The following is a 22,347-nucleotide window of genomic DNA, read 5'->3' as shown; positions in this document are numbered from 1 at the left end:
TTTGAAAACTGCCTGCCCCAGGCTAGCAGGCTCTCCTAACAAGATCCTGCTGCATCACCTTGGGGGGAAAGGAAACCCAAGGACAAAAAATGAGATGAATGATTCTGCCAGGCTGACCCACTGGGGCCTCCAAAGTTGGTTATAGGAAACGAATAAGGGACCCATCTTCTTGCACGTCTGAGCTGAGGACTCATTTATTTCTCCCTCCTGTTCTCTCATTTCATTCTCCAAGCCATCCTGTGAAATACACACCAAAACATGTGTCACGGAGAAAACTGCAGCTCAGACAGGCTAGCTCACAAATGTGTGGCGGACAGAGTTTGCATCGCAGTCTATGCAGCTCCAAAACCCAGGCTTTTGCCATGGTCCGATGCGCCTCACTGTTGCTGGGAATGTGTATTTTTCTTGGATCCCTTGCAACAGCAGAGATCTGTAGGGACCCATCAAGATCAAGTTCTTTGAGCTCTACTAAAATGTAAATACAGAATGCAAACTAAAATGGAGGGTGCAAACTGCCACCCATAGATAGTGTTCTATAAAGCTCTCTGTTCGCTGGATCAACCCAGTCCCGGTGCTGACATTCTCCCAGATCAAGCTCCTGGTAGTCAATAGCATTCTGAATGTCATGCATCAGTGCATGATCACCAATAAATCTTATTGATTGGAACAAAGCACTGGTATGCAACGATTCATACTGAAAACGGCCAGAAGACGAGCCGCAGGAAGTGTGGCTCTCCTGAGTGTTTCTTATGCTCCCGCAGCTGGGGGTGCCCCGTGAGCTCAGAAAAGCATCTCCCTGGCGGCCTGATGGATCCACGTGCCCCGTGGCTGGTCCAGGAGACAATTTTGTCTCCACCGTGCTCCCCAGCGAGACTGCCACTCAGCCCCACAGGAAGTGTGACCTCATCCTGCCGCTCGGCCCGGGTTCCGCAGGCTGCTTTTGAACGAAAACAAGAACGGTTCGAAGGCAGACTTTCCCAAGCACTGCCTGCCCTTCTGTTCCAGGAAACAGCCAAAGGAACCGGAGGCGGCTGAGGACGAAATTCTGCAAACGCCTGCCCTGCACCTGGGCTGTCCGGGCATCACTGAGAAGGAGGGGGTAGGTGGGACTTCCCTTCCTCCAGCGACCTCTGCATCTGTTGACAGTCCTGCGTTAGTGGCAGCTGAAGAGCCGCTCCGTCCTGGATTTCTCTGCTGATCGTCTGGCTCGGAGGCTCCGTCTCTCAGTAACTATTTTATGTATTATCTGTCAGTCGGAAGGAAAGACAGGGAGCTCCCTTTGGAAAGGACGTGTGTGGGCAAATGACTTCCCCAAACAGATCTGTTGCTTTGAGGGAGCTGGTAGACAGGAATCTGTTTCTTGAAAAGTTTGAGAGCTGTTAACTGGCGTCTTCTTCCCAGTCACTAACGCTCACTTAACTGTTCACGGGCTGCTGTCCCTGCCACGGGTACTCGCAGGCTATGGCCGCAGGACCTTACTGTCCCTGCAGGTCACGTGAGCTCCGAATTGAACTGAGCACTTGGGGGAAGCTAACACAGGGCCATTGGGGTTGGACATGTTCATACAATAGTGATCAAAAGTCAAAGGACCAGCGGCCCGCTATTCCATTCCCGCGAGACACAGTTCTCTATATTCCAAGCAAGTGAGATCTCTAAATGTGTACTTTGATTTTAGAATCATGCAAGGAGTGCCAGGCAGTCCTCCTGACTTACCTGAAGGTCTGGATAAGCCAGGGTCAATGTTTTCAAACAGGTTTTGCATATAATTAATTCCCTGGAAGAATCCATCTAGAGCTACAGAATTATCGTGGGCCAATGCTGCCTGTCACGGCTGCAAAAACAACGCATTGCTAAGTTATCACATTTTTTAAATGTGGACAGAGGTGGTGGGTCGGAAAAGCATTCAGTCTTACCTTCGGAAGCTGTCAGGACAGTGATGCCTACACAGATTAGTAGTTAACAGAAGGGAGATCTATTTGGCGAGTGGGTAAATGGTCATGTTCCCATGGTGGGTGCGCTTGGGGACATGTTTAAGTTGTAATTGGCGAATGCGCATAGTATGTTCCTGAGAACCGCGTTTTGAAATCTGCCCAGTGCTGGACTATTTTTAGTGCCGTTCTGCTTAGGAGCTCAGGAATGTCCAGGCTGATAGCAAGCACGAAAGACCCCTGACCCTCTCTGCCACTCCTGTCAGCGGGCCAAGGTGCTGGGTGAGGGGCAGACACCCAGCCCGCGAATTATTTGAAACTTGATAATGAGCTGGATGTTTTTTGGATGAGGACAGTATAAATGAGATTATTTAGAGGGCTCGAGCACCATTCTTTTTTGTTGTCGTTGAGATTTTAAAAAACGTATTGTTGATACTATTACAGATGTCCTTCCATGTTCTTAATCAAGTAACTCATTTTTATTGTTGTTATTTTGCTGTCAAGTCAACCTTTGCAAGTCTAGCTTTCCCAAAGAAAATGTTGGTCTTATTTACAGAAAAAAAAACAAAACACACACACACACACACACACACACACACACACACACTATTTAGATGTGCTGAGCAGGACAATGGGGAATGTAGAGCAGGCAAACCCCGGGGGTCCTTCAATCTGGTCCCCTGCCTCCCACCCCATATCCCTGCCTTATTTCAGCATACAGATTCCACCAGCGCAATTAGTAGATGCCATCTGTTTTGGCATCACTTTGCTATTTTTAATGGATAGTCCACCTTCTTTTTTTTTCTCCTTTTTTTAATGTCTTTTGCAGAAAATCTGTGAAGTCTGAACAAGCAGCCTTCCCAAGATGTACCGCCTCTCTCAGCTGATGTCAACACCGGTGGCAAGTCAATGTGGGCGGATTGCAATACGCAATTATCTTCTGAGTGATGAGACGTCTTTGGGCAATTTCCTAGCTTTGATTTTGCTGATACTCGTACCATTAACCATCTGTCGGGTGCTCGTGCTTCTGAAATGCCAGTGTTCACTTTGGCAGTGATTTTGACTTCATCTCTTTCCTTGAGAGAAATGTGATTATTTTTTTTCCTTTTAGTAGGAAAAAAAAAAAAGTCACCAGTTTTTTTTTTAGGTGCCTGTGCATACATGTGAAAGGCGATTGTTTATCTGCTACTATTAAGATGCAAAACTGTTTGTCTATTTAAAAAAAAAAGACAAAAAACAAAACACAACCACACTGAATGATTTTGACAGCTACGGTACTTGAAAATAAGGGTGTAACTAGTTAAAACGGTAGTGGTTTCCAGTTCCTTCCTCTTGTTATTTTCTCCCCAAACCCTGCTTCCAGTCCTCCCTCACACACCCACTATTTTCTCTCTTTTTAATTTTATTAACTGTATTGGGGTGATGTTAGTTAATGGGATCGTGTAGGTTTAAAGTGTAGATTTCTGTGATGCATGAGCTGTATAGGGCACTGTGTGCCCACCCTCCCACCCCAAATCAAACCTTCTTCCATTACCATATCTTGGTCCCCCTCCACTCCCCATCTCCCCATCCGCTCCCCTCTGGCCACCACCACGCTGCTGCCTGTGCCCATGAGTTTCAGTCTGAATATATCCCACATACAAGTGAAATCGTGGGATTCTTCGCTTTTTCTGGCTGACTTCTTTCACTTAGCATAGTATCCTTAAGGTCCGTCCACGTTGTCACAAATAGCAGTATTTTGTCTTTACTTGTGACTGAGCAGTATCGTGGGTGTCTATGCACCGCATCTTCCTTTCATAAATCAGCCAGGCCAGCCAAACGTCCCAATGCTTCTTGCCACTTAGCTCTTCGTGGTCAGTAATGGGATCAAGTTTCGCTGAGCCTGTCGAGTAGAGGTGCTCCCAGCATTTCTGTAGAATACCAAAGTCTGTGTTCAGAAAATCAATGAAAGACAACTTTCCTCAATGGAAATCCATCCCCACGCTTTCGCTTAACCTGCAATGAATGGATGGATGCCTTTGCTTCTTTGTTAAGAATACCTCCTATCAATACATTAGAAGATCTTTTATATGAAACCAAACTTCATTTTTTTTTCCCTCCACCAGTGCCTTTTGCTCATTATTGTAAAACTAGAGGCCCGGTGCATGAAATTCGTGCACTTGGTGGGGGGGTGGTCCCTCAGCCAAGCCTGCACCCTCTCGCAGTCTAGGAGCCCTTGGGGGATGTCTGGTTGCTGCGGAGGTGGGAGAGGCTCCCGCCACCACCACTGCACTCACCAGCTATGAGCCCGGCTTCTGGCTTAGTGGTACTCTCCCTGTGGAAGCACACTGACCACCAGGGGGAAGCTCCTGCATTGAGCATCTGCCCCCTGGTGGTCAGTGTGCATCATAGCGACCGGTCGTTCCATCAATTTGCACATTAGCCTTTTATTATATCGGATGGAAGTGCCTTAAAGTGTGCTGTTGAGAGCGCTCCATTCCGGAGCAGAGGCCCAATCCTTCAGAAATACTGAGTCCGCTAAAATAACTAGCGCCTGGGGCAGTTGGTTTCGGTGTTCTCCAGCTCCACACAAGATGCTGTCCCCCTGCTTTTCATGGGCCAGTGGGACGCTAATGGCGTATTGTTGCCTCATCCTGCCTTGAGGGGCCTCTAAAGGCTTGGTGAGCAGGAGAAGGCACAGGAGACAGACGCCCCTACACTATTTTGGCTTCCTGTGGGGACCTGGTGACAGGATGTGTTAGAGCCCATTCGCTGCATGGCTGCCCCAGCTGGAGTCTCTGCAGAGGCCTGGACATCAGCTAGGGGCACCTTCCGATTCGTGCCGCCACTGTTTGCAGCAGCGTGGGTGCTGGGGAGGGTGATAAACATCTACTTCTCTCTCCTTGGCTTGTGCAGGTTCCTCCGGGTCCGAGAGAGGATCTGCTGGAGAGCTGTCTCCCACGTGCATTTTCCCAAGGTATTCCATGGGGCTCTTTACAAATCAAATTCTCCTCCCGGATGCACTATTTTGTTGTGTTCCTGGTTTAAGAACATGCATTTTAGGTATCGTCCAGTTGGGTATGGGTGTATATATATCTTTGGTCTCACACACGTACAAAGTGAAGACTTGCCTTGTTCGTTTATCTTATGCTTTAGATTCCACATAAAAGTGAAATCATGGTATTTGCTTTTTTGCGGACCGACTTGTTTCACTTAGCGTAATGCTTTCCAGGTCCATCCATGCTGTCGTAACTGGTAAGATTCCCTTCCTTTTTTTTTTTTTTTTGTGGCCAAGTAACCTTCCATGGCATATATCCTTCTTCCCTCTCTAGCTTTGCCTGTGATTTCCTGGCTGGTGACAGCTCCTTTGACTGCTGCTCCCTAGATCCCCTGACAGGCTCCTACCTGCCCTGTCGCCGAAGTCCCAGGCTCCTCACCAATGGCTACTACATTTGGACAGAGGACAGTTTCCTCTGCGACAGAGATGGCAACATCACGCTGAGCCCATCCCAGACCAGCGTGATGTACAAGGAGAACTCAGTTAGGTAAGTAGGAAATATCAGAAGTCCCATCCGACCATCAATTATTCATTTATTCCTTCATTCATTCACCAGTTCAACGTTCCCTTATAAGGAGCCCATTCCTGCTCCAGACTGTGGAAGCACAAAGGCTGACAAGGGGCAGGTAGAGCAGACACATAAATACCAGAAGCAGTGATCTGATGCAGGCGCTGGGTTAGAAGTCTAAATGGGGAGGGATGAGGGGAACAGAAAGAAGGCTGATTTTATCGGGGGTTGGGGGAGCAGGTTAAAACAGCCTTCCTACAGATGGTGATGACTGATGAGAGTCTTGAGAGATGCAGACATCAATTAAAATAGAAGCTGGGCCAAAACCAGTTTAGCTCAATGAATGGAGCGTCAGCCTACAGACTGAAAGGTCCTGGGTTCGATTCCGGTCAAGGGCATGTACCCTGGTTGTGGGCACATCCCCAGTAGGGGATGTGCAAGAGGCAGCTGGTGGATGTTTCTCTCTCATCGATGTTTCTAACTCTCTATCCCTCTCTCTCTTCCTCTCTGTAAAAGCATCAATAAAATATAAATTTAGAAAAATAGAAGTGGGAAAGGAGACTTCCAAAGAGAGTTCCGAGAGACCCCAAAGCAAAGTGGGGGATGCAAGTAGCGTGGTGGGAATTACAGCTCAGGGTCAGGAGGGCTGGTCTGCAGGCGAGAAGACTGGGCGCGGAAGCGGGGGCTGCGTGGAGGGCTCGGTTCCAGGGTAAGGAGATGAAGAGGAGCCATGTTCAGACTGTCAGGTTTCTCCAGAGCGAGGTAGCCCTGGCTACAAGGTAGAGGACGGATTGTGGGGCACGGGACCTCCTTGTGCCTCACCCAACAGGTCAGAGCATCCTGCCCTGCCCAGAGCTCGCCTCTCTCACAAACCTGCCCGGACCCCCGATGAGCTGTGGCCCCCTCTGCTCCCACACCCCATGCTCTCGGCCTGCAGCTCCAGCTCAGCTGTCAGAGCACCCGCCCCTCCGGAGCGCAGTGACAGAGCAGAGAGGACGGAGCTCGCCGCCTGGGTCTGCCTCTCAGCTGCGACCTCAGACCAGTGTCTCAACCTCTTTGTGCTTCGTTTTCTTTTTGTTTTTTGTTAATATATATTTTATTGATTTTTCACATAGAGGAAGAGAGAGGGATAGAGAGTTAGAAACATCGATGAGAGAGAATCATCAATTAGCTGCCTCCTGCACACCCCCTACTGGGGATGTGCCCGCAACCAAGGTACATGCCCTTGACCGGAATCGAACCTGGGACCTTTCAGTCCGCAGGCCGAAGCTCTATCCACTGAGCCAAACCGGTTTTGGAATGTGCTTCATTTTCTTGATTTGAAAAATGGGATCCCCATGGTGCCTCCCTGGCAAGACCATTCTGAGGACGGCGTGAGTTACGACACGTCAGCCACCAGGGCAGACGCCTGGCACAGAATGAGCTCCGTGAAAGCCTTAGCCGCCGCCTGGCTGCTCTTGTCTTTCTCCTGCACTAGCTTGTATGCTGCTGGCATCCGAGGTTTTGTTTTTTTACTTATTTTATTATTTTTTAATCCTCACCTGAGGATATTTTTCTATTGATTTTTAAGGAGACGGGGAGAGAGAGAGAGAGAGACACAGAGAGAAACATCGATGTGAGAGAAACACATGGGTTGGTTGCCTCCTGCACGAGACCTGACCAGGGCCTGGAGCTGGGGAGGATTCTGCAACTGAGGTACATGCCCTTGACCAGAAGTGAACCCGGGACCCTTTAATCCGCAAGCCAACGCGCTCTCTCCACTGAGCCAAACCTCCTAGGGCCCACGGTTTTGTCTTTCATCTTGGCATCCTTGACTTTGATCCAAGCACCTGCTGTGGAAGTAAACGGGGAACAAGTAAACTGAGCGAGCTTCATGGGCCTGAACGGGAGAGAGGGCTCTGTCCTCAAAGCGCTCCCACCAAACCCTCTGTCCCGAACCTGGGCTGACGGCTCTTCCTTACCCACCACGCTGCTCTCCTCTCTCTCCAGAGTATTTAGAAAGAAAAAGAGAGCCCGCCGCTCCTTCTCCTCTCTCCTCCGCCTCGGGGCCCCTAGATCCTGGCTGCGGGGAAGCATCTTCGGGGATGCCGGCTCGTCCCCGGGTGAGGCCGTCTGGCCGGAGGGAGCCGGCAGGCTGGACGCGCACCCTTGCAGCGACGGTGGTGAGTGTGCCCCTCCCTTCTCTGAGGAGACAGTTCCGAGCGGGCGCCACGACGCCGGGTCCTGGACCAGTGTCAGCTCCGGAGACCACAGTCGTTTGGACAGAGGATGGGCCACACGTAAAAACATCACCCGCAGCTCTCTCCACACTACTCATACGGCCCAAATATTACACATATGTGTCCATCTCCTTCAAGACAGTCTAGAATTTACATGCATAAATTAGCAAGCTGATTAAACTTGGAACGTACATGCACATCTCCAAGGTGTCCTTTCTGCAGGGGGTGTGGGTGGAGGGAGAATGTAGGAGTCAGAGTTCAGGGCCTCGTGTGGGCACATTGTGATAGTTACTTAACTTGGCCAACTCTCAGTTTTTTTTTTTCATTTTTAAACAAAATATGTATGCATAGTGTGATAAGAATATATTTACATATTATACTCTATATCAGCATATTCCCATTGAAATGTGTATGTATGTATTAGATCTACCATATGCATGTATTATGTAATGCACATTATATAATGCTAGAGGCCCAGTGCATGAAATTCATGCACGAGTGGAGGGGGGGTTCCTTGCAGCCCGGCTTATACCCTCTTCATTCCAGGATCCCTCGGGGGATGTCCAACTGCTGGTTGGATTGGGCCTAAACCAGGAGTTGGACATCCCTCTCGCAATGTAAAACCACTGGCTCCTAACTGCTCTCCTGCCTGCCTTCCTGATCGCCCCTAACCACTCTGTCTGCCAGCCTGGTTGCCCCTAACTGCCCTCCCCTGCCCGCCTGGTCACCCCTAACCACCTCTGCCTCGGCCTCCGCCACCATGGCTTTGTCTGGAAGGATGTCCGGAAGGATGTCTGGTCTAATTAGCATATTATCCTTTTATTAATATAAATTATTATATGTAAATATGTATAATATGTACATATATGCATATCAAACATAGTAATGTAAACTCAAAGCATATTTTAATATTCAAAGGAACAGTAAGGATCAGGCATAGTTCAATGCTTGATACTCAGGAATTTGTCCTTATATTATAATTACTTTTACCAGTAGGAAAGAAACACTGGCTATTTATTGGGACAGTTACCCAATGCCTCGGGGTAAGCATGGGAAAAAACAGGAATCTGGTGCCTGGAGGACTAGAGTTTGGGAATCACTGTTCCGAAGGCAGTGTTTCCCAGATTTGGGAATTCTCGTCTCATTTTCCCATGGATGCATCTTCAAAATATGTCCAAACAACTTTAAAGCAATTGGACCACAGCAGCATTGCGCATGCTTGATGAGATAGCTTGTTAAAAATGCTCAAGGTTTCCGAGTGTCTTCTAAATACTGCGAATCCAACCGTCCCCTCCAAAGCCTGCAGTGCCTCAATCGGGGTGCAAAGGGCTTGGAGATCTCTCCCTTCAGCTGCCAACTGCGACCAGCTCTCCCCAGTTTTCTCTTTCCCCGCATTTACCCGAGGCCCCGTGATTTTGATCAGCAATTTCCTTTTATCTGGAAATGCAGCCTCATTAGAAGGACTCAAGAATTCAAAATTGAGTTTGTTTTGCTGTTTTCTCTCTGGGCAATGGATGCAATCAAAACTCACTTCCCCTCATTTTCTCTTGCTTCATTTTTCAGGCTAAAAGAACTTTTTTTTTTTTTTTTTTTTTTTTTTTTGGCCGTTGCCTATTTTGGTGGTCCTCTGTTCACCCCTTTCACAGCTGTGTCGAGACCCCTCCCCTCATTAGTTGCAATTCATTCTGCAGGCAGCTCCCCGGACCCCAGTCTGCGGTGGGGGTTGCATTCCTGGAGGAGGCCCCTGAGTCCCAGTGAAATGGGTCAGGCAGGGAGGACCGGTGGGGACGCCCCGCTCTGTGTCTGCCAGTCCTGAGACAGAATGGCAAGCTGGCCTCGGGCGGGCATCCCAGCTGGAGGCGTGTGGTTCTCTCTGGAGCTCATCATTGCCTCTCCGTGACTATCCTCATGGGAGCTTCTGTGTGTGGCTTTGTTTCCTTCGGTAGCCAACAGCAGTGCCCGCCCTACAGGCAGGGAGATGGAAATGTGCTGGGAAGAAGCAAGTCCAGCCTCTAGACAGAAGAAATCAATGCTGGATGAGCCCGGAAAAGAGGGTATCTTCAAATCTAACACAGGAGAGCAAACCGCGGCTCACGAACCACATGCGGCTCTTTGGCCCCTTGAGTGTGGCTCTTCCACAAAATACCACATGCGGGGGCGCACATACAGTGTGATTGAAGCTTCGTGGCCCGTGAGCAGAAGCCAGTTTTCAGTTCTCAAAAGAAATTTCAATTGTTGAACTGTTGATATTTGGTTCTGTTGGCTGATGAGTTGGCTGACCTCTGGCCAAAGGGCAGAGGAAAAATTAAATACCAGTTGGAGGCAAAACATGTGTTTTCAGAGATGAAAAACCCTTGACCATTTTTTTAATGATGAGATTTTTTTTTTTTTTTTTTGGCTTCCCTCCTTAATGCCATCTTTTCTTCTAAAAAAAATCCTGTGTGGGATTTCCAGAATGCCACGCAGGATGCAGTTTTCTGTGTCACCCAGCTCTCGGGGGCAGTGGCACAGGCTCAGCAGGGCAGCCTGGGCACTAGCGCAGGGCAGCTTTCACTGTCCTGGCAGCCTCACCCACATCCATCCACATCTTAATGAGGCGCCACTCGTGACTGTATAATCAGCCCTGAGAGCTCCCAGCTCCTCCTCCTGTCTGCCTTAACGTGACCTCTTAGCCTGTCTTTTCATTAAGCAGCTTTGCTGAGGCCTGATGGCTCCATGAAGGGCTGTGCGTGCTGAATATACCTAACTCAATGAGCCCAGACACATGCAAACACCCGTGACACTCTCCCCATCAGCAAGGTGACACCCAACACATCAAGGAGTTTTCTCAATTCCCCTGGGGCTTGTTTTGGCTTCTTTGGTTTTTGTAGTAAGAACATTCAGTGTAAGAGCCACCCTGCTGGCAAGTTTTGCGGAGCATAAAACACCGTGTGGCTGGCTGTAGCTGTAGGCACCATGCCCTGTACCAGCAGACCTCCGGGGTCTTCTCTGGGGATGGCCGTTGTGGGCAGCCTCAGTCCCCCTCTTCCCTCCCTCCCCCTGCTGTTATCTGCATTGAGAGTCACTGAACACGCACACACACATGTGCACACACACATGCACACGCGTGTGCGCACATGCATACGAGCCTCTGCCTTTCCAGGCGGTGACTTTGACTGGGCGCTGACAGATGACTGGGCGTCGGAGCGGCCGGATGCACAGTCCATGGCAGCCTCCTCCTCAGGCCACGGCACCCCTGAGCCTCCCAGAAAAGACCCCCTCCGAGGGGCTCTGCAGCCCCGGGGGACGGCAGCTGAGCATCTCCGAGGGGGCATTTTGGACCATTCAAGTGAGTGTTTCCATCTGTGCCTCACCCACATAATCCTTCCTCCAGGGCCCGCGAGCAGCGACTGCCACACACTGAGGAGGGGCATTGCCCTGCCGGGGCGTGGGGGGGAGGGGGAGGCTGGGGTGATATCAGCCCTGTGGGACGCGTTCACAGAGGGGGTGACTGACCCCGGGTGTCACCTTAGAGACATCAGAGGGACTGGATGGGCAGTGTTTTGTTTGTTTGTTTGTTTGGTTTGTTTTTTTAAATGTGTTTCTATTGGTTTCAGAAAGGGAGAGGGAGAGATAGAAACATCAATGATGAGAGAGAATCACTGATCGGCTGCCTCCTGCACGCCCCACACTGGGGGTCGAGCTGACACCCTGGGGCTGTGCCTTGACTGGGAATCAAACCCTGACCTCCTGGTTCATAGGTCGATGCTTAGCCATTGAGTCACACTGTCCGGGCTTGTTTGTTTTTTTAAAAACCCTGAAGACATTTGGCAAAATGTTAAACTTTATTAAATCTGGGTAGCGCATACACAGGTGTCTGTTATTCCAGCTTCATACTCTGCTTTGCATTTGACACATTCCGTATGAGGAAAAAAGAAAAGTGTCCTTTCACGCTATGTCCCTGCGAGGAAAAGGCCGAGGACGGAAAGCGGCTGGAGTTTCCTGAGGGAGCCAATCGGGAATAAACCCAGCAAGCGCGTTTCTTCGCCTGTGGTTTGCTAACATCACATCACTCATGTTTGCACGTGGTACCACATGGGGCCCAGGTATCCACTTCCCAGGGTTCAGCACCCCGCTCCCCACCTGTCCGCTGGGCCTCGGAGACAGCTCCCCACACCCTCGGCCTCCAAAACTGGGCCTTTTCCTCCTAAAGGGAGAGCATCCCAGTCCCACCCGCCAGTGACGAACAGCACGCGGGTGGAGCACGGAGCATCCTGTGTCATGTATGCTAACGATCCCACCCGTGAGGTTTGGCAAACAGGCCAGGGCCTATTTATTATACTGTCCTCTACATCTTCCCGTGGTAACCCTCCAATGGCTCTGATCGCTTTTAGGCGATTAAAATGTCGCTCGGAGCTCTGCTTGGTTCAACCCAGGTTTATCACCGCCGGAGCACGTTCCGTCTTTCCCACGGTGGCTCAGCAGCAGATGCTTGGTTGATAGCAAAGGGCTTTGCAAGGCCGGGCAGCTCAGGAGAAAGGCTCCGTGTTTTGCCTTTGAGAGACGCCCCATGTGCAAAGTTGCAAATTCTCTTTTCCTTCAGACAGAGCATTGTGTTCTGGCCGGACCGGGTGTTTCAGTCTTGGCTCCGGCCCCTCAGCGCTGTGTGACTTTGGACTCATTTCTTCATTCCTCTCGTCCTGGTCTCAGAACGTGGGGTGCTGGTTCCTCCTCTGGATTGCCGGGTTGATTGAAGGAACCCAGGTCCGAGAGCTCTGTGGGTGACACGGCACTCCCCAGGCGTAGACAGCATCGGAGCTCGATGTTTGACATTAGCATTCAGTCTACAAACCTTTTCCCCAGCACCAACGTAGAGGAAGGCCCCCAATTCCTTATGGGGCATACCGTAGTCATTTATTTTTAATGATAGAAAAAATAATTTTTTTATAGCATGTGATGATTTTATCTTGTTGCTTCTGACAAGTTGTTCGGGATGACTCATCTGAAAACTTGCTTTTTGGCGTGTCGAAGAGAAGTGTTACTCTGATTCCGCCGATCCAAGATTGTTTAACCAGCGATGACTTCTAATCCGTTCGTTTCTCTTTTTCCTGTTAGAAACCAGTTTGTTGGGAGAGATCTCCTTTCAAACCTTTCTGCTTGCTGCGTGCTTGGCCATGTCTGCATGCGCCAGGTAAGTCCCGTTCTGTCTCCACGCGGGGATGATTCATAATGAATGAAGCTGTCACCGATGGCTGACTCACTTGCCTTACCCCACAAAGCCTCTCCAGGTAGCTCTGTGGTTGGGGTGTTATCGTTTGTCTGTCCGTGGTAAGCACTCCCTCCTCTTACTATCTCCCAAAGCATAGGAAAGCCAGGGCATCTTGCTAGAAACTGGAGGTTACTGTGTATCCTCCTTTGTTTAAATCCTCTGGGACTCTTCGTTACAAATTCAGACCAAGGACCTCTGCCTGGAGTTCAAGGGCACTTCGGGTTCCCACCAGGGGACTGGGTGTCCTGCTGGGACTCCACTGTTCCCATTGTATTTTTATGTCCTCACACAGTGGTCGGCACACTGCGGCTCTCGAGCCACATGCTGCTCTTTGGCCCCTTGAGCGTGGCTCTTCCACAAAATAGCACGGCCTGGGCGAGTCTACGATGAAGATGTGGTGTTAGAAGAAGTTTAAGTTTAAAAAAAATGTGGCTCTCCAAAGAAATTTCAATCGTTGTGCTGTTGCTATTTGGCTCCGTGGACCAAGGAGTTTGCCGACCACTGTCTAGCGTAGAGGCTCTGTTCCAGGGATGCCTACGCAGCACAGAACACCCTTGCCCAATGAAAGGTGGGTTTCTGTTCCACCCGCCGTCAATTCCCTTCTGTGCGGAGCCCATGCATGCCCCAGTGCCTTTGCACTTGCTGTTTGCTCTGTTGCCTAGTACAGTCTCTCCCTAAAAGTCAATGGAAAAATATCCTCAGGTGAGCTTAACACCCCACCCCTTGAGTGTGAGCTGCATTTAGACACTTGCTTCAGGAGGGTTGGTTTTTTTGTTTTTGTTTTTGTTTTTTTATATTTTCCTTCTTTTTTTGTATGTATTTGTACTCTCTTTCAATAATTCATAGTTTGAGCACAAAAACAAAGAAGACATTATTCTTCAAAAAGAACCCCCCCCCCCCGCCCCCACCCTGTGACACAGTGGCTCAGCAGACTGGCTAAACCCCAGATGTCTAACTGGCTTCTGGGCGGGGCTGGGGAGCAGGAGGCACTTCGAGGTTCTCCCTTGCTTTTCTTCTAGAAGGTTCAGGCTTCTGTGGTTTCTATTTCAGTCTATGACTCACTCTGAGTCAAGGAGTGAACATGTGCAGGCTCATTCTTAGCACGTGGATGTACAGTTGTTTCAATGCCATTGGCTGCCTTTGCAACTCTGCTAGAGATCATTCCGCTCTCTGTGTGTGTGTCTTCTTTCTGAGCCGCCTCTCCTCTCCCATTGTCTACATTTCTTTCCTTTTGTCAATGCCGCACTATCTCTATTACTGTAGTTTAAAAGTGTTTTCATTGATTTTAGAAAGAGAGGAAGGGGAAGGAGAGAGAGAGAGAGAGAGAGAGAGAGAGAGAGAGAGAGAGAGAGAGAATCATTGATGGGCTGCCTCCTGCACACCCCCTACTGGGGATTAAGCTGGCAACCTGGGCATGCGCCCTAAAAGGGATTCAAACCGGAGGCCTTTTGGTGCATGAGATGAAGCCCAAACAACTGGGCCACACTGGCTGGGACTCGGTGGTTTCACAGTAAATGCTGACCCCGTGCATCTGTAGTCAGTCTGAGAGGACCTCTCTCGGGTCAGCAACTCACAGCTACTCCGCTGACCACAGCGTCTTGTTGGTGCAGATGGCTCCTGGGAGGACTGCTGGCCGGCGTCTTCACGTGCTCCTTGACCGTCATGATTGCTTGTAAGTCACCATTTCCCACACGACAGCTCTGCTTCCCGTACTCCCTTCCAATGCCGGTCAGGCTAACGTGTTTTCTTTCTCTCATCCGAGATGTTGCCAAGTCCCTGCTAGCAGCTCAGCCTCGCCAGCTACTTCTGAGCCGGCCCCCACGCTCGGTGAGTGCGGCCCCGTTACCCTGTCTGCGCAAAGGTGACCGTGAGCCGAAATCCCCCATCCCTCCCGCCTGAGTGAGGACGGCGGGGACCGTCCCAGAAAGGCCCTGGCAGCTCGTCCTCACCGAGGCTTTCTCTTACCAGGAACGTCCGACAGTCTGAGCCTGGCTCTGAAGCCTTCCATCACATAGACCGAGTTAATTTTTTAAAATATATATATATTTTATTGATTTTTCACAGAGAGGAAGAGAGAGGGATAGAGAGTTAGAAACACCGATGAGAGAGAAACATCCATCAGCTGCCTCCTGCACACCCCCGCCCCCCCACTGGGGATGTGCCCACAACCAAGGTACACGCCCTTGACCGGAATGGAACCCGGGACCCTTCAGTCCGCAGGCCAACGCTCCATCCATTGAGCCAAATCTGTTTCGGCCCGAGTTCATGTTTAAGGCAGCAGGACTTAGGACATGGCATAAACGTTCATTTTTAAATAGTTCTAAAGGGCTCTGATGGGTCCGTAGCCCCGCACTTTAAAAATACTCCCATGCCGAAGCCTTTTTTCTTAGCGTCTCCCAATCACTGGCGCCCTGCCCGTGAAATGATCCCGGTGACCATCGCTGACGTCCCTGCCATCCCTCAGGCACGGGGACAACCGCCCTGGCAGCTGGCTGCAGGCTCAGCATCTTCCAAAGGGGGACTGGGCCCGGGGGAGGGGCTCACAGGATGCGAGGCCCGGTCCCTTGCAAGATGGATGGTGTTAATTACCTTCGCTTCCCCGTGCAGCCGGAGGCCAGCTCCCAGGCTGCAGCCGAGGCCCCGCAATCCCATGAGCCCGCAGGCCTTTGCTTTGCTCTCCGCGCGCAGTGAGTTAAGAGTTTCCCTTAACTCTGTGGTCGCAGTGAGGCTGGGCGGAGATTGATTGTGCTGAGAGCTCCAGCCGATATATCAATCTCCTGGCGCTTTAAGTGATGCTTCCCCTGAGCCGCCTGGCATTCCAGGCTTCCGGGTGCAGGTGCTCATATATTAAGGTGACCAGACGCAGTCCCGATTTTTAACAACTTGTCCCGCATCCCACGGCATTTTAAAAAAAAAAGTCTATATTTAAATCTATATTTTTTATCGGGACTTTTTAAAAAAATATATATATATATATTTTATTGGTTTTTTACAGAGAGGAAGGGAGAGGAATAGAGAGTTAGAAACATCGATGAGAGAGAATCATTGATCAGCTGCCTCTTGCACACCTCCTACTGGGGATGTGCCCGCAACCAAGGTACATGCCCTTGACCGGAATCGAACCTGGAGCCTTTCAGTCTGCAGGCCGACACTCTATCCACTGAGCCAAACCAGATTTGGTGATCGGGACTTTTTTTTAAAAATGCCTCGGGACTATCCCGCCAAAAGCGGGACGTCTGGTCACCTTATCATATATCGCTAAGTTTTGTCTAATCTGATAGTTAGAGCAGTGGGCCCTGCAGATGCCGGAGAAGGCCTTGCTCTTCGTCCTGGTAAACGAATGGCATTTGTTTAAAGCTCTCCTAAGGTCCTCCCCGCCCCCCCCCCACACACACACACTTGTTCTGGCTGCGGGTGGCTCTCCTCCTCATGGGCATCAGCCAGGGGCTGCTTGTGAGCTGTGAGGTCCGGAGCTGAGCCCGGACTGGCCTGGCCCCACAGACAATGCCTGACGGAAGACTCCCACCCGGGGAGTCATTGCGAAACCATAACCAGCTTTCAGACGTGAAGACTTTCCTGTCGGTCAGATGGTGCCACCTGCATACACCCCTCCTCTGTGGGTTTTAAGGGGAGCGTGTACAATGAACTGACCCCCTCTGGAGAGTCGGGGGGGGGGGGGCTGGTTTAAAGAGCAGATGCCTGCAACCTGAGGCCAGGCCTCCCGACTCCAAATGCCCAGGGGGAGGGCTCCCCCCGCAGCAGCCTCTCCCGTAACTCCTGGCACATTGACTGGGAACGTGGTGGAAAGATGTTTGTAAGACCCCAGAGCGGCGTCACCGAGCCTCCTCGGTCCGTCTTCAGGACTTGCCTGCTCCGTGCGGCGCTGGACACCCAGGTCCACTCAGCAGACAGACCTCTGTGGTCTCGTTGAGGTCAGACACTGTCGCCAGGTGCCAGGGTTGAGTGCGGGGCCTTGAGAATGCAGAGTCCAACGCAGGGTGGGGAACCCTGTTCCAGCCCAGGGCCAGTTGGCTACTTAGAACATCATTCGGGGGCCATACTAATTTATCAGCCTAAAAGCTAGCCTGCTGTGTTTGCTCAGACACTTCATTTACTCCCCCCTCATGCCTTGGCAGGGCCAGACCACACAGTTTCACAGGCCTCATACGGCCCTTGGGCCGGATGTTCCTCACCCGTGGTAAAAGGACGCGGAATGGGCGCGGTGGAGTCGGAATATGGGAGGTGCAAGCGCAGAGTTAGCATGAGGCTGTGGGAACCCCAGGAGAGAGGCCCCCCAGACCAGGAAGGGAGGGGAGTAAGGGCAGGAAGGCTTCCGGGAAGAGCCTGTGTCTGACCTGCAGGCATCAGGTCACCTCCTGCTCTGAGGACACCTCCTGCTGCTCTGAGCTAACTTGTTCTCTCCTGAAAGCAGTTAGATCGGAACAAGCACGATGATTCCTTCTGAAACACCCTCGTCTCCAGCCTCATGTCCGCAGTGAGAGCCCTCCTTTGGTTACCTGTGTGCACATTCTAACTTGTTCTCTCACTCCCTCTCCACTTCTCCCAACTCCCTGCCCACCAGGCGTCACCCACGCACGCGCTTGCCTTTAAGACCTATGAGAACAAGGACTTCTGACTTCACTTCTGTGTCCGTCTCAATGCCCTGAAAATGGTACAGGCGCCATAAATATTCATCACACCTAAGGTCTTTGCTGCATCATTCCTTAAAGTACTTTATAGCCAGGGCTCTGTGCCGACATGGTATAGATTCTGCAGCCCCCTCCCTCACCCAGAAACCTCTCCCAAAACGAATGAGCCAAAGGCGTGGTTGTTACCATCAGGGGTCAAGAGGGACTCATTAGTCTGTTCCGAGAATCAGGGAGGAGGATGGGAGGAGGTGGAAGGTGGGCTGGGAACCCAGTTCTGTAGACACTGGATGGAGAAGCCCGCCCACTTTTCCTGCGCTCTACATGCATCAGATCAGTGCCAATTCTCCAGCACTTTATGCTTCTCAAGTCAAGCCCTTGTCTGACCGTGATGCAATCCTTACTCAACCAGCTTCTCATCTATATATATAAAAGCCTAAGCAACTGAATGATTGAATGACTGGTTGACCGGTCACCATGACGCAACCTTCAGGGGGCAGACACTCAATGCAGGAGCTGCCCCCTGGTGATCAGTGCAGGAGCACGCTCAGCTGACCAACAGGCACCAGATGCCGGGCTCAGGGCTGGCAAGCACAGCTGTGGCAGTGCGAGCCTCTCCCACCTTCATGGCAGCGCTACTGAGCAGTGGTGGTGGTGGGTGCAGTGGGCTGGGATGAGTGGGAGCAGTGTGGCACTCCTGAGGAGTCCTGGATTACGAGAGGGTGCGGACCAGGCTGAGGGACCCCACTGGTGCACAACTCTAATTTAGTCTGAGTTTGGCCCTGGCCCAGTAGCTCACTTGGTTGGATCATCGTCCCAATATGCCAAGGCTGCGGGTTCAATCTCTGGTCAGGGTGCATACTAGACTCAACCAATGCATAAATAATTGGAGCCACAAAAGAATAACTCTCTCTTCTTCTTCTTCTTCTTCTTCTTCTTCTTCTTCTTCTTCTTCTTCTTCTTCTTCTTCTTCTTCTTCTTCTCTCTCTCTCTCTCTCTCTCTCTGAAAAGAAATAAAATAAGAAATAAAGTCTGTGAGTTGGGGACTGTCTACATTGTCCACCATTGGCCACAGTGTCCCTTTCACATGAAGGTCATCTCAGGTACCCTTCTCCTCCCCCCCCCACCCTGCCAGCCTGCCAGTGATGCATTAGCATCAGCCATCTGCGTTTTGCCAACTTACGGCTTCAGGGTAACAAAATAGGTAACCTCTGTTCTCTCTTCGCTTACACGCAGGGAGGCATGTTTACATAGTTGGTGAATGAATGGATCAACTTCAGGGAGTAGAAATATGGGAAAACCCCACTGGGTACCCTAGGGCATTTCAGTTGTAGAAGGGGCAGGGGGAGAAAACAATATGAAGTGGTAGTTACTGGTAACTAAGTAATGAGCCCGTCAGAGGGAAGAAAGAGAACTGAGAAGTTCTAAGGCAAAAAAAAAACACAAAACAAAACACAGTTGCTGGATGTTGAAGCTCTGCTTTCCGAGTTATCATTCAAGCTAGTGTGCCCGGGCGTGCACAGTGATTAGACATCGCGCTTCCTGTGTGTGAGGATGAATTATGCATTTCCTGTCTCCTTTCTCTGATCTAGGTTTGCCAAAATTTGACAACCATTCGGGAGTGCCTGTGATGAATGTCTTCAAGCTGAATATCCGGAAATGGTCCCATTTGCAGTCTGCTTAGAATCAACTACTTTACTGGAAGGGAGTGAGCGACTGGGTACTTATACATTGGGTTATGTGTGTGTTTAAAAAAAAAAAAAAAAAAAAGACCAGTTTAGGCCTCGTAAAATTGTACTATGTTTGTGAAAACAATATGAATTCATCTTTCCGTCGTACATACTGGCAGTGGAAAAGGGAAGCACGGGGAAGTGTGGTAGAGGACATGCCAGCCGGGTAACTATTGTCCGGTTATTCCCTGAGGCCATGGAGCTCACACTTTATCAACAGGGGATTCTACCGGAAGCTTGTAACAATGCCGATTCCTGGGCCTGACCACAGGGCCCGCCCTCTGCTCAGCTGCTTTTTAGTTGAATAATGAAAGCGAGTTTATAGAACCAACACCAACATGAATTGACACCAAACTGTAATTCAGTGCAGTTTATACTTAAAATCTCACAAAGAAAATGTCACTATTTTTCCAAAAGGAGGGCTCAGCATTGGGGGGTGACTGTGGATGATGGTTGATGGAAAAGAGGCAGGACAGAGCCATTTTTTTTGAAAGGTACCCTCTTCTTTTAATTTAATTTTTATTTTTAATGGGATTTATTGGGGTGACACCGGTTGATAAAATGGTGTAAGTATTAGGGGTGCAATTCTACAATACATCATCTGTATATAACACTGTGTGTTCACACCCCAAGGTCAAGTTGGAAGGTATATACTTATTTTGAACTATTTTCTTTACCAAGTTTCACCCTTCTTGGGGTTCCTGAGAACCTTTCACTAAAATTGCTCTTACAATAAAAACACAGAAAAACTGCTTTCAGGCAAAATGAAGGCCAAACCCCAGAGTGCTTGGGAAGATGAAAAAGCAATGCTGTTACAAAACCAGTGAGGGGGCTGCCCAGAAGCTCCCTCTCCACCCGCCTGCTTGGGGTATGTTCCCAAATGTCAGGCAATTCACATGTGTTCTGTACAGTATTCTCTGTAGAGAAACTTATGGGGAGAAATTTGTCTTTGCTTAAAATGGTAATGTCAAAATATCACTGTTCTGTCATTTGTATTTAGTGGATCTGGGGTTGAAAAATCCTATATAATAAAGAGGTAATATGCAAATTGACCCTCACACCTTCGCGTCAAAAGATGACTCTCCCAACATTATCACAAGATGGCCGACCCATGTCATCACAAGATGGCTAACAGGGGAGGGCAGTTGGGGGTGATTGGGCTGGCAGGGGAGCAGTTAGTTAGGTGTCAATCAAGCCAACAGTGGAGCAGTTAGGGGGCAATCAGGCTGGCATGCAGAGTGGTTAGGGGCAATCAGGCAGCCCTCCTGCACTCTGTAACCATGCCATTGGCCACACAGGTCTCCAAACCCACCTGCTCACCTGCCTCAGGCAGGGAGTGACTGTCCATTTTCTCACCCACCAGGAGTGAGGCTCAGTCACCTGGCCTACCTACCTGTGGGGGCTGGGGAAGGCAGGGAAGCAGGTGGGTCTCCCTGAGCTCCAGCAGCCTCTGCCACGCCCTCACTTTGAAGATGAAGAAGGTGCATCTCAGAGAGAACGCTTCGCCTGCACACACCCCTGTCATCAAGCCTCCTGTGTTGCTTCCTGCATCCTCACCCCAGCCCGCAACGCTACCCCAAATAAAATCTATTGTGGTGACTTCAAAAACAACTCAGATCTGGAATAATCCGCCTGTGTGACAGGGGATGCCAGTCCTCCACAGCCCGCTATTGCTCACACAACACAGCAGAGCAGACACCTGCCAGTTTGGCACGCTTGGCATCCATGCCACAGACCCCCTACCAGGACTCGAGGAAGGTCTGATCATGTATTTTTTTAAAGTCTAGCCCGCTGCGAGGCTGTGTCCCCTCCATCTGTCCCACGCTGGGCGACATCGGCTCCAGCTGCCACTGCGCCTGCGAGCGTGCCCGCTGGTGCCTTGGGGGTGCGGGCAGGTTAGCAGGTGGAGGCCCGACTCTGGCCACCGCCTGCAAAAACCTCTGGGTCCTTCTGTAGCCACAACAGAAATAAAAATGAAGGGAAGGAAACGCAGGGTGGGGTGGGTGGAAACCAAGATTTATTTTCAATGAAAAAAAAAGTCATTTTGCAGTTCTGGCTCTGAGTGATCTGCTGGGAGGCTGAGAGCCCAAACTCAGTGCCAGCGGCTCCATCTTTTTCTCCTTTTTTTTTTAGTAAAAGGAAAAATTTAGGTCCACACTCCAGAGCCTTCTACGTTCCTCATCTTCCTTGATTTTTCCCAGGTGGTCACAGCCTTTGAACGTGAGCACAACAGTGGCCTGGGGCTGTGTCTCTAAGCCTCAACTTCCTCATCCATAAAATGGGAGCATCCTTATGAGTATTAAGTGAGTCCACACAGCAAACTACTGAGAGCTTAGCACAGTGCTAGACTCAGGGTGAGCGCTTCCGAGGGGGTAGCTGCCATATTGCCGTTGTTAGTAGCAGCGGTGGTGGTGGTGGTGACATTGGTGGTGGTGGAAGCCGTTTTCCTGGTTTCGGGGACCATGCGGATTTCTGGCTTCTAGGTGAGATGGCAGAAGGAAGAGACAAGACGAGGGCGGAGGCTTGGCCAAGGCCATGTCCGTCCCGCTGGGCAGATCCCTCCTCCGCTGCTGCACTCGAGGCAGAGCGGAGTCAGGCCACGAGGCTTTGGATTTAGACAGACAGAGGTCTGACTTGGCAGCCCGGCCATGTGGAGCTCTGTGATATGGGGCCTACCACCCAGCTCCTTTGAACCTCAGAAGTCCATGTCTTGCGATACTCTCCAGAGGGGAGCGTCTCCTTGTTGTCATGGAGAAGGTCAAAGAGGACAGAGTGAGCAGACATAGTGGCATGAGAAAGGATTCACTTTAAAAATGAGCATACTGCCCGGCCAGTGTGGCTCAGTGGTTGAGCGTGGACCTATGAACCAGGAGGTCATTTGGGTTCCTGGTCAGGGCACATGCCAGGGTTGCGATCCCCAGTAGGGCGTAAGCAGGAGGCACTTGATCAATGATTCTCTCTCATCATTGATGTTTCTCTCTCTTTCTCTCCCTTCCTCTTTGAAATCAATAAATATATATTTAAAAGTAAT

General features: G+C 50.4%; 1 protein-coding gene across 7 annotated transcripts; it reads left to right on the top strand.

Moving 5' to 3' along the window:
- Nucleotides 1-888: 888 nt before the first annotated feature.
- TMEM71 (transmembrane protein 71) lies at nt 889-20,373 on the top strand. Of its 7 annotated transcripts, none has more exons than XM_084864273.1 (11): nt 889-1,099; nt 2,758-2,839; nt 4,824-4,884; nt 5,240-5,452; nt 7,463-7,635; nt 10,835-11,020; nt 12,787-12,862; nt 14,551-14,612; nt 14,703-14,767; nt 17,523-17,612; nt 19,179-20,373. In XM_084864273.1, exons 2-10 carry the CDS (start codon nt 2,794-2,796, stop codon nt 17,574-17,576), a joined length of 936 nt encoding a protein of 311 aa, XP_084720399.1. In that variant the 5' UTR covers nt 889-1,099; nt 2,758-2,793; the 3' UTR covers nt 17,577-17,612; nt 19,179-20,373. The 7 variants fall into 7 exon arrangements, with proteins under 7 accessions (XP_084720399.1, XP_084720398.1, XP_084720401.1 ...); XM_084864272.1 differs by having other exon boundaries at nt 889-1,226; XM_084864275.1 differs by lacking the exon at nt 17,523-17,612 and having other exon boundaries at nt 923-1,099; nt 19,179-19,374.
- The last annotated feature ends 1,974 nt before the right edge of the window (nt 20,374-22,347 follow it).

This window comes from Pipistrellus hanaki (genome assembly GCF_964339955.1).
Source record: "Pipistrellus hanaki genome assembly, chromosome: 17".
NCBI lineage: Eukaryota > Metazoa > Chordata > Mammalia > Chiroptera > Vespertilionidae > Pipistrellus > Pipistrellus hanaki.
The sequence above is the reverse complement of the archived record's forward strand: the minus strand, read 5'-3'. Positions and strand labels throughout refer to the sequence as shown.

Bases quoted from the DNA above. Each gene is read 5' to 3' on its own strand.
- TMEM71 (XM_084864270.1), top strand. From the start codon at position 2,794: ATGTACCGCCTCTCTCAGCTGATGTCAACACCGGTGGCAAGTCAAT. The intron at 2,840-4,823 runs GTGGGCGGATTG...TGGCTTGTGCAG, and splicing joins AACACCGGTGGCAAGTCAAT to GTTCCTCCGGGTCCGAGAGA. The intron at 12,863-14,550 runs GTAAGTCCCGTT...TTGTTGGTGCAG, and splicing joins GCCATGTCTGCATGCGCCAG to ATGGCTCCTGGGAGGACTGC.